The sequence below is a fragment of the Mobula hypostoma genome, chromosome 7 (assembly GCF_963921235.1).
Source record: "Mobula hypostoma chromosome 7, sMobHyp1.1, whole genome shotgun sequence".
Classification (NCBI taxonomy): Eukaryota; Metazoa; Chordata; class Chondrichthyes; order Myliobatiformes; family Myliobatidae; genus Mobula; species Mobula hypostoma.
Genome location: NC_086103.1, coordinates 140,485,495 through 140,501,184, shown reverse-complemented (window position 1 = coordinate 140,501,184; position 15,690 = coordinate 140,485,495). Strand labels below are relative to the sequence as shown.

General features: G+C 39.3%; 1 protein-coding gene across 4 annotated transcripts in view; it reads right to left on the bottom strand.

The window, feature by feature from the left end:
- The window catches only part of LOC134349590 (probable ribonuclease ZC3H12C), a 105,615-nt gene that overhangs the window by 34,634 nt on the left and 55,291 nt on the right, over positions 1-15,690 (bottom strand). For all 4 annotated transcript variants that reach the window (XM_063054142.1, XM_063054143.1, XM_063054141.1 and 1 more), the window contains exon 2: positions 4,273-5,018. In XM_063054142.1, coding sequence (XP_062910212.1) covers positions 4,273-4,949 — 677 coding nt within the window. In that variant the 5' untranslated portion in view covers positions 4,950-5,018. The remainder of the gene's footprint in view (positions 1-4,272; positions 5,019-15,690) is intronic.

Here is a 15,690-nt window from a genome sequence, read left to right as displayed (position 1 = left end):
TCTACATTTTCATCCAGGTCACTTATGTACATCACAAAACAGCAGAGGCTTCAGATCGCTGCAGAACACCACTAATCTGCAGCTAAAATAAGTCCCTTCAACTACTACTCTCAGTCTTCTATGGGTAAGCCAGATCTGAATTCAATCGGCCAATTCATCATAGATTACATGCATCTTAATTTTCTGAATGAGCATCTCATGAGGGATCTGGGCAAACATCATACCAAAATCCATGTTAACAACATCCACAGCTCTACTATCTTCATCAATCACTCTCATCAACTTGTCAAAAAATTCAATCAATTTAGTAAGACATGACATGCCCTGTACAAAACCATGCTGGCTGTTCCTAATTAGGTCATGGTTTTCCAAATGTTCATAAATTCTATCCCTAAGAATTCTCTCCAGTAAAGTCCCTACCACTGTTGTGAAACTCACTGGTCTATAGTTTTTCCAGGATTATTCCTGGTTCCCTTCTTGAATAACGGAACAACATTAGCCACTCATCAGTGCTCCAAAAACTTGCCTGTGGCTAGAGAGGACATGAAGAAGATATTGATCAAGGTCTCAGCAATCTCTGCTCTCACTTCTCTGAATAACATGGGGTATTTCCCATCAGGCCCTGGGGACTTATCCACCTTAATGCTCTGAAAAAGAGTCCCAATACTAGCTCCTCTTTTACCTCAAATTGCCCTAGTATATCAATATGTTTAGCACTGATCTCTTATCCTCCATGTCCTTCTCCTTGGTAACTGCTGATGTAAAGTGTTCGTTAATGGCCTCACCCACATCCTTTGCATCCAAGCAAATATTTACCCCCTTTATCCTTCAGTGGTGGTTCTACTCTCTCTAGTTATCCCCATATAATCGTCACATTTCCATTGTACATATTCCTGAGAACATCAGTTCCCAATTTCTACTCCCAAATTCCTATCTAATAGCTTCATAATTAGCCTCCCCAAATTACATACTTTCCCATACTGTCTGCTCCTATCCTTGCCAAGGCTATGGGTTTAGGGAACACTTGCATGTGGTTCTGGATAGGTCTGTCCCATTGAGAAGGGGAAAAGTTGATAAGAGAGATAGAATATTTCATCAAGACAAAGGAGGAAGCATACTTAAAGTTTAGGAAGCAAAAATCATGCAGGCCTTTTGTGAGTTATAAGGTAGACATTAAAGAGCTTAAGAATGGACTAAGCATTGTAAGAAGGGGGCATGAGAAGGTCCTTGCGAATAGGATTAATGAAAACCCCAAGGTGTTTTACACATACGTGAAGAACAGGAGGATGATTATAGTAAGGGAACAACTGCTAAGGGATAAAAGAGGAAATGTGTTCCTGGAGTCAGAGGAAGCCTTTATTGAATACTTTGCTTCAGTATTTACCACTGAGATGGACCCTGACATATGTGAGGTCAGCTTGGACAGGCTAATGTGTTGAAACATGTCAAGGTTAAGAGAGAGGATGTGTTAAAACTTTTGAAGAACATTAGCATAGATGTCCTTGGGGCAAGACAGGATATATTTTAGTTTACTACAGGAAGAAAGGGAAGAGATTACAGTACTATCGGTGATGATCTTTGTGTCCTCACTGGTCATAGGAGTAGTACCAAAAGACTGGAAGGTGAAATTCCCTTGTTCAAGAAAGGTAATATGGATAAACCTGGGAATTATAGACCAGTGAATCTTACATCAGTGGTGGGAAAACTATTGGAGAGGATTCTAAGAGACAGGATCTATGAACATTTGGAGAAGCATGGTCTGATTAGGGGTAGTTAGCATGGCTTTGTGAAGGGCAGGTCATGCCTCACAAACTTGATTGACTATTTTGAGGAAGTAACAAAACAAATTGATGAGGGTAGAATGGTGGATTGGCACATATGGATTTTATTTGTTTTATGAGGGGTGATTGATAAGTTTGTGGCCTAAGGTAGGAGGAGTCAGTTTTAGAAAACCTAGCACATTTATTTTTCAACATAGTCCCCGTCTACATTTACACACTTAGTCCAGTAGTCGTGGACCATACGGATCTTGGACCTCCAGAAATTGTCCACAGCAGGGGTGATTGATAAATTCGTGGCCTAAGGTAGAAGGCGAGGAGTTAATAACTCCAAACTTTCTGCATAATCATTCAAAGAGTTGAACTGCATGTGCATGTAATGAGAGCTTATAACTCATCTCCTTCTACCTTAGGCCACAACCTTATCAATCACTCCTGCTGTGGACATTTTCTGGAGGTCCAAGATCCATATGCTCCACGACCACTGGACTAAGTATGTAAATGTAGGAGGGGACTATGTTGAAAAATAAATGTGCTAGGTTTTCTAAAATTGACTCCCTCTACCTTAGGCATGAACTTATCAATTACCCCTCGTATTTAGCACGGTCACGGGCTCTTCTGGCCAAAGGACCCTGAGCCGTCCAGTTATACTCATGTCGCTGATTAACCTACTAATCCAAACATCTAGTGAAATGTGGGAGGAAACCAGAGCACCTGGAGGAAAACCACATAGTCATGGGGAGAATGCATAAATCCCTTACAGACAGCAGTGGCTTTGAACTCGGGTTGGTGATGCTTAATAGCATTATGGTAACTGCTATATAATAAAGGCATTTGACAAAGTTCCTATGATGAGCTCATTTAGAAAGTCAGGAGGCATGGGATCCAGGTAAACCTGGCTGCATGGATTCAAATTGACTTGCCTACAGAAAGCAGAATGTAGTAGTAGATGGATTCTGCCTGGAGGTTATTGACTAGTGGGTCTTCTTCAGGGATCTGTTCTGGGACCCCTGCTCTTAGTGACTTTTACAAATGACCTAGATGATGAAGTGGAAGGGTGGGTTAGTAAGTTTGCAAACGGCATGAACTTGGTGGTGTTATAGTGTAGAAAGGTGTTGTTCTGTAGGTTATAATAGGACACTGTTGTAGATTACACGGATGAGGAGCGGGGGTGAGAAGTGGCAGATGGAATGCAATCCAGTAAAGTATTAAGTGATACACTTTTTGAGGTTGAACTTGAAGGCAGAATTCAAGGTTAATGGCAGGATTTTTAACAGTGTGGAGGAAGAGGGATCTTGTGGTCCAAGTCCATAAATCCTTCAAAGTTGATGCCCAGGTTGATAGGGTGATTAAGGTGGTGTGTTAGCCTTCATTAGTCAGGGCATTGAATTCAAGAGCTGTGATATAATGTTGTAGCTCTATAAAATTTAGGTTAGATTACAATTGAAGTATGGTGTTCAGTTCTGGTCACCTCATTACAGCAAGGATGTGGAAGCTTTAGAGAGAGTGCAGTGAAGATTTACCATGATGCTACCTGGATTAGAGAACATTTGTTATGAGGAAATGTTGAGCACAAGGCTTTTCTCTTTGGAGAGAAGGAGGTTCAGAGATGACTAGGTAGAGGTTTGTTTGCTTGTTTGTTTGTTTATTTAGCTATTTATGTATGTACTTATTTATTTAGAGATGCAAATAAATAATCTTTTATTTGTATCTCTAAATAAATAAATAAATAAACTGGCCCTTCTGGCCCAACCACCCAGAAACCCACCTACTTAACCCTAACCTAATCACAGGACAATTTACAATGGCTATTAACCTACCAACCAGTACGTCTTTGAAATATAGGAAGAAACCAGAGCATCCAGGGAAAACCCACACGCTCATGGGAAGAACATACAAACTTCTTACAGAGGATACAGTAAACGAACTCCGAACTCCAATGCCCCCAAGCTATAATAGCATCACGTTAATAAAACTAAAGATAGAGTGAACAGCCAATGCCTTTTTCCCGTGACGGCAAAGATAAATACAAGAGGACATACTTTTCAGGTGCCTGGAAAACGTGTAGAGGTGAGGTTAGGGGTAGGCTTTTATATTGCAGAGAGAGGTAAGTGCATGGACGCCAGGCTGGGACTTGTGGTAGAAGTTGATACATTAGAGACATTTATTAGATTCTTAGATAGACACATGGATGAAAGAAAAATGGAGGACTGTGTTGGAGAGAATGCTAAAATTAATCGCCGTACGTTAAAAAGTCCGCAGAACATTATGGGCCAGAGGACCTGCATTGTGCTGTACCGTTCTATATTCTCCAAAACAGCCTGAGGGAGAGAGCTCAGGAGGCTTGGGGGGAAGTGAGAACTTGGGGGGAGGGTTTGAGAGCTTGAGGGAGAGAATTTGAGAAAGAGTGTATGAGAGTTTGAGAGAGATAGAAAATGTATGAGAGAGATTGAGAGGTGGGGGTATGGAAAGGAAAACAATTTTCTGCACTCACCTCATTGCCACGTTACTGCCATCAATTACTATAGGTTTTAGATTATTCCCATCATCCATCACATCTTCTACAGGAGAATCAGATCGCTGAGAATCTGTTGATGCTGTATCTCGTAGATTTATAGTTCCAGGAGTACTTTTGCCACAGGAGGCATCAGAATTAATTTTGTTCCCCAGTTTCACAAGTTCACCTAGTATATCATTGGGCAAGGCATCAGTTCCTAACTTGTTCAGGACCAACTGCAGTTGTTCCTCTGAATATCCCAGTTTCAGTGCAAACTCCATTTTGGTTTTGTAAACTTTGTCTTCATCTGTAATCCGTAAATCATCCTTTGGTTTTGTTTCAGTATCAATTTTAAAGTCTTGCAGAAGCTCGTTGCATTTCAGTAGTTTTGATTCCACACTAGGTGACTGACAAAACTGTTTCATATTAGAACTGGTCTCCAACATGGCAATTCCTAACTGCTCCAATTCACTGTCTGAACCAGAGCTGTCTGTGTCTTGCACTTCCCATTCTTTAAAATGCTCTGTATTGGAATATCCTTTATCCATTGCTATTTTATCCACTACTGACCAAGATGTAATCACGTTTAGCGGGTTGTTAGTGTTTTCCACATTGAGATGTAGAAGTCTAAGAACTGTGCTGTTCTCAGTCACTGAGTGATCCTTCAAGCCCATGAATTTGTTGCGTGTATGGAGAGTCAATCCTGGAGCTGTGTGTGTTTGGACACACAACAGGCTGTGCTTCTAAAAGTGAAAAGAGCCATAAATAAATAAACTTGTCAAATTGAGAGCAAATTTCCTACATCAATTGCTTTATGTTCTTACTGTAATTTGTAGAAAGCCAAGGAATTGAAACTTTACACATTGTTATTGTGGATGCGCATCAACCATTGGGTAGAAAATTAAAATATTTCCCTTGCGTCTAGTTTGCGTTGCCATGAGCTGTGCTATCACAAATACGATTACATTATATGGGAACTATAAGTATATTGAAACTTCAATTTGTATCCAGTGATATTTTGACTACATTCCTGTCACTATTTAGTCTATGAAAACTGTAATTAAAATGATTTGCCCAGATAGGATTCTTCTTTATCAGTTGTATTGCTAAAATCATCACAGACTAATGAGGCTTCTAGTTTGGACCACCTGTGCAGTTTGTGAAAACTACCTTGTTACCATCCAAATCAGGGTTTCTCAACTGGGGTTCTGCAAGAGATCGTGATTTAAAAAATAAACATTGATTTTTGAACTTTGCGCAAAGTGTGATGCTTGCACTTGCAGTGGTGGGCAGTGACCAGCAATTTTGTTGGAGGCCTTTCACGCCAGTATGGCAGTGCGCAGTAGGGCTGTGTTTATTCGGGTGAGTCCATGCTCAGTTTTTTTTAATGCGAGTTAGGGGAGACCGTTGATAATTGGCGAGTGCTGTATTGCACAGAGGGGAAGACGGTAGACTGATGATTGTACTGTGAAGTTTTCATATTTTTTGTGGTTTTCTCATTTAGTTATTATTATGCCATTCTTATTGTGCAGCAATAGACACAAAAAAAGTCTGCCTTTACAATGAAGGCTACTGATCAATGGGTTTTACATGGACTGGTGATCCAAGCTGTCCTATTCCATTGTGTCTAGTCTGTGGCAAACAACTTACAAATGTAGAAATGGCTTCAGCTAAATTAAAAAGACACTTAACTACAAATCACAGCCATATGACATGTAAAAGTGCTAATTATTTTAAACAGCTATTGGAATCTCAAAACCAACAGAGTAAAGCTTTTGTTAATAAAGTCATTCAGTAAAGGGAATCAGGAAGCAAGTTATTTAGTAGCAGAAATTATTACCCCGAGAAGGAAAAGTCATACAGTTGGTGAGAACCTAATAATGCCAGCATGTAAAATTATAGTGGGTAAAATGTTAGGACAAGATGCAGTATGAGAAATTGAAAAAATTTCACTCTCAAACAGTATGAAAGGTTGACGTACTGATGACATATCACATGATGCTGAAGAGGTTTTGTGTGATAAACTGAAAAACAACAGCTTCCCTATCCAGGTTGATGAGTAAAAAGACTTCACCAATAAATGTCATGTTGTAGCATTTGAAAGATTTATAAATGATGGTGAAATTCAAGTAAACCTTTTTGTTGCAAAGAGCTGCCGGAAACAAGCCAAGAAACATTTAATATTTGGTCTTCATATCTGGAAACATAAGGTCTGTCTTGGAGGAACTGTATTGGTATCTGTACTGATGGTGCCCCATCAATGGTTGGCTCCTTGAAAGGTTCTGATTTTTTTGTAAAAATAATCCTGACATGGTCACAACACACTGCTTCAACATTGCAAATAAAAGTTCATGTCGTAAATAGCATTAATTAAAATCAATTTACAACCTTTATTTGAATTAAAACTACTATGCTTACCTTTAGAAAAATTAAGTCCTCTTTTGGCAGTTATTTAACAGAAAATTATTATGTTTGCCATATGAGTTTTTAAAATTTATGAAAGGGCAAGAAAGAGATTAATTTCAAGAAAGGTAAGCTAAGCTTTTTCCTTTTTTCCAAGAAAGGTTGGCTAAAAATTCATTCTCTACTCGAAAGAGTATTGACAATTATTTTTGCATTAGTATATCTATAACTTATTGACCACACTAACATACTGTGAGCTGTAGGTACAACAATTTTTAAGCAGGGATTCCCTGAGACCTGAAAATTACTTCAAGGGTTCCTCTACAGCAAAAAGCTTAAGAAAGGCTGATCCAAATGTTTATATTTAACATTCTTCACAAGAATGCTAAATGTGCCTTTAAAACATAAAACAGGTTGCTGTGCAAGAAAACATCAAATGAATCACATACAAGAGAAAATCTGCATACAAGAAAAGATCTGCAGATGCTGGAAATCCAAGCAACACACACAAAATGCTGGAGGAACTCAGGCCAGGCAGCTTCTATGGAAAAAAAGTCCAGTCGACGTTCTGGGTTGAAACTCTTCGGCAGGACTGGGTCACATAAATGAATCACATAATAGGATAACAGTAGCAACCAGGAGTTGTAGTATTATGCATCAATTCACTTTCTCAAAATAAACCTTTACATTTAAAAAACAGGAAAACTGATGACTAAAATCCAACTTTTTAAAGAATAATGTTTCTCATCAACAAGGGCTAACTTTCTGAAAGTCTGAAGTCACTGGATGGCCTGAATCAAGAATGTCAAGGATTTGATGACCAATTTTGTGAAATGATTTGACATTTCACCGTATTTAAATCAAGATTTCCAATGAGAAATTTACTTGGATTGCAAACACACATCTCCCACAAGAACACACTAATTATGTGCACTTTAATATGCCTACTTTGTCAAGGAATGCCTAAATTCAGAGTCCCCAACAGATTACCCAGAAGTTGGTTACAGTACAATATGAAGCACTGTTGAGAATCCTTCCCACCCATCCCATAATCTCTTTAACCAACTACCATCAGGAAAGAGGTACAGGAGCATCAGGATTAGGACTGCCACACTGGGTAACAGCTCCTTCCTGCAGGCTGTGATACTAACGAAAACCCTGCCACCACTGAGGTTTCGTCACTAGGACAGCAAGGTGTTTACTGAACCGTTTACTATTTACCTGTGCTGTGCATTGTATGTATTCTAAATTATATTTTATTGTTATTTGTAATACTATTTTGTTTATGTGCTGTGTGTATTGTGGGTGCACTGTGGTCCAGAGAACTGTTTCATTTAGTTGTATGTATGTATAGTCAGATGACAATAAACTTGAACTTGACTACTGAGAGGAGCCCGTAATATTTTAAAATGTGTTATTTAAGTATGAGACACATAAAATTAAGATAAAGATTAGCTTTATTTGTCACTTGCACAACGAAACATCCAGTAGAATTCATCAGTTGCGTAAATGATCAACAGAGTAGGGATATGCTGGGGTCAGCCTCCAAGTTTTGCCATACTTCCAGTGCCAATCTTTTTAGTGGGCTGCAATAATTGCAAGAAGTCATCAACTGGTGAGGCTGCATGAGGTTTAAAAAGAGCTTGTGGCCTTTTGGAACATTTAAGCAGGCTGCAATCATCATGATCTTTTAGGCACTCGGCAGAGGCTAATAAAAAGTGAGGTGTAAGCAAAGCAGACGTGTGGATGGGACAGTGATAGAGTGATCAGACTTTGGCTCAACAGGCTTGGGTGAGAACAGGCAGAGGCTAGAATTTAAGCTTGAGAAGTTATATGAATAACAAGTGCTGGCAGGATGGTAGTTCAGGCAGAGGAATGCACCTCCTGTGAGATGTAGGATTTCAGTACCCTGATGACCAGATCTTCAGGAAGGGTACCCAATTTCAAGTCCTGATTGACAAGGTCAAGGGACTGGAGCTGGAGCTGGATATACTTAGGACTATCTGGGAGGCAGAAAAGCTCATAGATGAGACTTTTACTGAGGTGGGCACAGCTAGGGTCCGGCCTTCAGATAGGAGACGGTTGACCACCAGGAGAAGCAAGAGAAATAAGCAATCAGTGCAGGGTTCCCCATTGGACGTTCTCCTTGGCAACAATTTTACTCCTTTAGATACTGCTGGGAGGGATGACCGATCAGCAGCAGACAGGTGAGTGGCACCGTAGCTGGCTCTAAGGCTCAGAAGGGAAGGGTAAAATCAGGTGCAGAGTTAACAATAGTTAGGGTATGGACAGCAGATTCTGTGACTGAGAGAGAAAGCCAAAATGGTGTTTTGCCTTCCGGGTGATATGGTCCAGGATGTCTCAGAGCGGCTGCAGAAGATTTTCAAGAGGAGGAATGAGCAGCCAGAAGTCATGGTGCACAGTGGCACCAATGACATAGAGAAGAAGCTGAAGAGCAGGACCTCCAAGGTATAATCTCCGGATTACTCCCAGTGCCATGTGCTAGTCAGGGCAGGAATATGATGATAGTACAGATGAATGAGTGGCTGAGGAAGTGGTGCAGTGTGCGGTGTTACAGGTTTCTGTATCACTGGGAACTCTTCTAGGGAAGGTTGACCTGTACAAAGAATAGTTACAGCTGAACCTGAAGAGAACCAATATCCTTGCAGGCAGGTTTACTAGAGCTACTGGGGAAGTCTTAAACTAATTTGGAAGGGAATGGGAACTGGAGTGATAGGGCTCAGGATGGAGCAGTTGGTATACAAGTCGATGCATTGTGCAGTGAGACTGAGAGAAAGTAGAGACAGATGATAGTGGGTCGAGTCGAAGTGTAAAATGGGGGTAAAATTGAAAAGGGTAGTGAATACAGAATTGTAGACATTACATTTGAATGTCTACAGTACATGGAATAAGGTAGATGATCTTGAAAAGCAGTTAGAGACTGGCGAGTATGATGTGGGCATCACTGAATCGTAGCTGAAAGATCATAGTTGGGAGCTTAATATTTCAAAGATACACATTGTATCGAAAGGAAGGCAGGCCAGTAGAGGGGGTGCAGTGACAGTATTGGTAAAGATGAAATCAAATCCTTAGGAAGAAGTGACATAGAATCAGAAGATGCAGAATCCTTGTGGGTAGAGTTAAGAAACCGCAGGGATAAAAATACCGATGGGAGTTATATACAGGACCCCAAATGATAACCAGGATGTAGGATATAAATTTCAATGGGAAATAGAAAAGGTATGTAAAAAGGGCGACATTACGATAGTCATAGGGATTTCAACATTCAGGTGGATTGCTGGATTTCGAGAAGGAATTTTAGAATGTTTACAAGATGGCTTCTTAAATCAGCTTGTGGCTGAGCCCACCAGGCATAAGGCAATTCTGGATTGGGTGTTGTGTAATAAATCAGATTTGATTTGTGAACTTAGGGTAAAGGAGCCCTTAGGAATCAGTAAAATACGATAGAATTCACCCTGCAGTTTGCGAGAGAGAAGCTAAAATCAGGTGTATCTGTGTTACAGAGGCATGAACGAGGAGTTAGCCAAAGTTTCATCCAGAAGGAGACATGCTTCATTTAGAGGGGAATATTGGTAGGTATGTCAGCAGAACAGCAATAGCTGAATTTCTAGGAGCAATTTGGAAGGCACAAGATAATTATATCCCAATGATAAAGAAGTATTCTAAAAGGAGAATGAGGTACCCATGACTGACAAGTGAAGTTAAACACGCCATAAAAACGAAAAAGAGGGCATATAATATAGCATAAATTAGTGGGAAAATAGAGGATTCAGAAGCTTTTAAAAACCAGAAGGCAACTAAAAAAAAACATAAGGAGTTAAGAGATGTAATATGAAGATAAGCTAGTCAATAATGACAAAGAGGATACCAAAAGATTTTTCAGACATATAAAGAATAAAAGAGAAGTGAGAGTGGATATTGGACCATAAAAAATTACACTGAAGAGCTAGTAAAGGGGTCAAAGTAATGGCAGACAAACATAAGTTTTTTGCTTCAGTCTTCACTGTGATGGGCACTAGCAGAATGCCAGAACTTACAGAGTGTCAGGGAGCAGAGGTACAGTATGGGATTCCCATTCTGTAAAAGGGTTGGATGGGAAAGAGTTTGTCATATTTGTTCAGGAAAGTTTCCAACTAGAGACAATGCAATACAAAATCTCCTATTAGGGAATGAGACAGGGCAGGTGACAGAAGTTTGTATAGGAGATCACTTTGCCTCTAATGATCATAATGCAATTATTTTTAAGGTAATTATTTTCCTTATTGTAATTTGAAGTTTTATTATGTATTGCAATGTATTACTGCTGCAAAACAACAAATTTCATGACATATGCCAGTGATATTAAACTTGATTCTGATACTGACTGATTCAAAGTGGTATTGTTAGGTCAGTGAGTGGGCATAGTTGAGCTAAGTGGAGTGAAATGGGAGAAAATAAGAAATTTGGGCAGGGAAAAATTGGTGAGAAACTGGAGAACTCTAAGGTACAGTGGAATCTGGGTGTCACAGAACATGATTCAGAAGTGGTGAATATGCAGGTACAGCAATGCTATAGTTGGTTGCTAAGGAATTGAATGCAAATGATTATGCATCAATTATATACAGCATTGGTGATGACATTTCACTGGGAGTACTGTGTACTGCTACAAAGAAGATGTACGAGTGCAAGCAGTATCTCAGAGGTTTACCAAACTGATATAAGAAATTGACAGATTGCCTTATAAGAAAAGGTTAAACCAGTCAAAAATTTTTGGAATTTAGGAAAGAGAGAGGCAACTTGATTATACTTTATACTTTATTGTCACCAAACAATTGATACTAGAACGTACAATCATCACAGCGATATTTGACTCTGCGCTTTCCACTCCCTGGATTACAAATCGATAGTAAATATTAAAAATTTAAATTATAAATCATAAATTTAAAATAGAAAAATGGAAAGTAAGGTACAGCAAAAAAACCGAGAGCATTTAACATCCTGAAGGTTCTTGATAGTGTGGATATGAAAAGATAAGTTTCTTCCTGTGGAAGAATCTAGAACCATAGGTTATTTGGTTAAGAATGATGAGTTAGAATTGAGTCTAAGGTGAGGCAGACGTTTTTCTTTTAGAAAGGCTTGTGTCTTTGAACGCTTTTCTTCAAAGGGCAGAAGAAAAATAATCTTTGAATACATTTAATGTAGAGATGAATAGATCTGTGACATACAATGAAGTAGTATGTCACTAGGGAAAAGAGGGAATGGTAAGTGCAGATACAAGCTGATTAGTCACTATGTTCAGAGTTTAAGAGGCCACCTTCTAATTGTTACATTCCAATACAAATACAGTAAATTCTGGTTAATTAGGGCACAATACATTTTGGCCAAGTAAAGCAGCTGCCCCAATTAGCTGAAGTTTCATGGAAATTGTTAAAAAGTTATATATAAAAAAAACCTACCATTTAACTGAGTAACATGTATTTTTATGAAATACAGAACAAATTAGAACATTACGAATACTACTACAGTACTATCAAACTGTGTATTGGTTCCTAATAGTTACAGATGGAGGAATTAATCCAGTATATGCAGCTGTGTTCTTTTAATTGACTGCAAATGAACAAAATCAGCGCAAACACCCAGTGCAGATAATGGACTAACTTCATACGATACTTTCAACAATTGTATTTTCCGAATCTTAATTTTCATTTTAACATTCAAAATAATTGTTGATACCTTGAAATTCTTCATAGTCGCTAACTTGTTGGAAGTAGTGAAATAATTACATTTTCACTCATGGCCTTTTCTGGCAACTCCAAGCCTGAATGTTTGAAACTGCAGTGTGGAGAACATTTCTGAATTGCCTCACTGCTTTATGAACACACACACACACAACTGATGCTACAGGTTTCCCCCGCCATCCGAAGGTAGAGCGTTCCTATGAAACGGTTCGTAAGCCGGAATGTCGTAAAGCGAAGAAGCAATTACCATTAATTTATATGGGAAAAATTTGTGAGCGTTCGCAGACCCAAAAATAACCTACCAAATCATGCCAAATAACACAAAACCTAAAATAACAGTAACATATAGTAAAAGTAGGAATGATATGATGAATACGCAGCCTATATAAAGTAGAAATACTTCTCTACAATCATTGCCTGCCCTGTTCTCGGTAGCGAAAATCTCACGCAAGCGCTCTCGGCAGAAACATGGCGCAAGTGCCGTCAGCAAAACCACAGCACAAGCGCTCTCCAGTAACCTTTAAGCTATGAAACTGCCAAATCATACCAAATAACGCGTAAAAATACACAGCCGATATAAAGTAGAAATAATGTACGTACAACGTAGTATCAATTACTGGAATTGGGACAGCGCCGAGCACACTGATGATGTGTGTTAGGCTGAGTTGTCGGAGGTTGGGGTGGTGCAGTGGTCCCCACCCTCCAGGCTGCCCGATACCGATCTGTGAAGCATGCAGGGGTACAGCGGTAGCTGGGACGCACCCAGCACATCTTCAAGAAAAAAGCCGAAATAAACAAGCTAATTAATTAGGTGCCGCTCGGCACGTAAATGTTGGCCCAGATCAGAGGCGATTGCCGATTGCATCACCTCTGATCTGGGCCAAAATTTACGTGTCGGGCAGCACCTAATTAATTAGCTTGTTTATTTTGACTTTTTTCTTAAAGATGTGCTGGGTGCGTCCTGGCTACTGCTGCATTCTTCGCGGATCGGTATCTGTCCCCAGCTCAGGGGTTGGGGTGGTGAGACACTGGGGTGTCATCTCGTCATCTGTTTCCATGAGGGCAAGCAGGTCATTTTCTTCTATCTGTGCCTGCCTCGATGTCGAAGGTCGAGGTTCGTCGTCTGCTGTGGCTGATGTGGAAGGCTTGCTTGACTGCTTAGCCTCGCACATTTTTCTATCATACAGTTCTTTGTAAGAACTCAAACCATCCTGCAAATATGCCCTAAGCTGACCTACTCTTTCAAAATTAAAGTCGTACTTTATCATTGCAGCGAAAATCTCACGCATTTGCTTCACGTTCAGTTCCTGGACGACTTCACTTTCGGTTTGTTTGCTACCGTATTCGGTTTCGGTTGTTATCCTTTCCTCTTCCAATTGCATCAGCTCTTCATCTATCAGCTCTTGGTCAAGGGATACCAAAACCTCTTCAACATCATCTTCGTCAACTTCCACAAGCCAAACTCACTTTGTCCTTACTTCGTTCACCATGAGCGAAACGCTTAATTATGTCTAGTTTTATGTACCCTTAACACCCTTACGAGCTCTTTTAGGCTTTTCCGATACTTTAGAACTCATCTTGCTAACGGCTGCTCAAAGGCACGTGTTTAAGCAATGCCAGCGAGAATGCAGTTCCGAATCCGGGGGGCTGCTCAGGGCATGCGCTGCTTTTTTTTGTTAGTGAAAACAGGGAACTAATGTAGGTCTTTCGTAACAGTGAGGTTTCATAAAGCGAACATTTGAATAGCAGGTGACACCTGTATTTAAAAACTGTTTGCTTTAAGCATAGTATCATGTCTAACAGCCATGTAAGTATATGTAACTGTTGCTAATTAGAAACTGTTTGGCAACTGTCTGCTGTTCCAAGTGGCATGGTGTCCCATTTAAACAAAGGGAAGCCTGGCTATTTTCTCGAATAGCTTTTGTACTTAAGAGTTGTCCCAAATAAGCAGTTGCCCCGATTGACTGATGGCCCAATGAACTGGAATCCACTGTACAGTATATTTGTGAGAAAGGTCATTGGTTTGAAACATTACTTTTATTTCTCTCTACAGATGACACTGATCTGCTAAATGTTTCAGGTATTTTCCCTTTTGAAGTTTGAATTGTATGTTTTAGAGATAACAGTGCATTCTACAAGTGAAAAAGCAAACAACTTATTGATTTTAATGTTAAACTGAAAACCTACAGAACACAAGTCTCTAAAGCTTGGAAGAGTTTTTTTTAAATAGAGGTGCAGTATAAATGCTGTTGGCAATGAATGATAGTGTCCAATTTCTTGATTTTCTTTTGGCAAAAGAAAATGTTTTCGGGACACATCCCAGTAAGACAAAAGGAGGCAAAGAATTATAGAAGTGTACATAGGAAAGCAAAGTGACACAAAAAAAAGGGAGATATTATCAGTTTCCTTCTAAAAATTAAACAAGCCATAGTATATAGTGAGCTTCCACAAAGACTGCTAATCCACTGCAACAATAATAAATAGTTTGTTGTAAAACAGTTTTACTTAAATAGTACTTTTCGTGTACAGTACTCAGGACAGTTCAGCACACAAGTTGTTGATTGACATGTTTGAGCATTCAAACATGCCTAGAATATATCATAAAAAGACACTGAGCGAAGGAACCCATCCAATCTATCTTGTTGCTGGTGTGTGGTTTTTCCTCCCTGCATTATATGCAAGGACTCGAGTCCATTATGCCTGGTTATATGTTGGTGGTGATACTAAAATATGTTCCATAGAATTCTATGCCCACCATCACAGGTGTTACTATAAAATAAGAGGATTCAGCATTAATCTGAAACAAACCAAGGCTGAAACACTGATTGAGACAAAATTTACACACAAAATGCTACAAACATTTCCACTGGAAAAGCAGTTAAATGAAGTTTTAATAGAGCCTTTCAAGATTATAGAATATTTTAGTAAGAGCACAGGTATTCTTTGATTAATGAGCTTTCATTACAATAGTATTGATACTTGGGGCACACATTTTCAATTTGCCAAGTTATTTTTTACAATAATGACTAAGTTGCATTTGCATAGAAATGTACTGCACCATAATTCCCAAAATGCAATTTTGCTCAATCTTTTAAAATTAAAATCTCCTTAGTGAAATGTTTCCAAGGAACACATTCCTTTTGTACATTAAATAATTCATGTAGTAGCAAAGGTTACTTTTGGCCATCAATATAAAATCATTCCTGTGAGGAAAGATTGTCGAGAAACAATGTCATGTTCACCATAGACCATAAAATCTAGGCCAGTTTTTCCT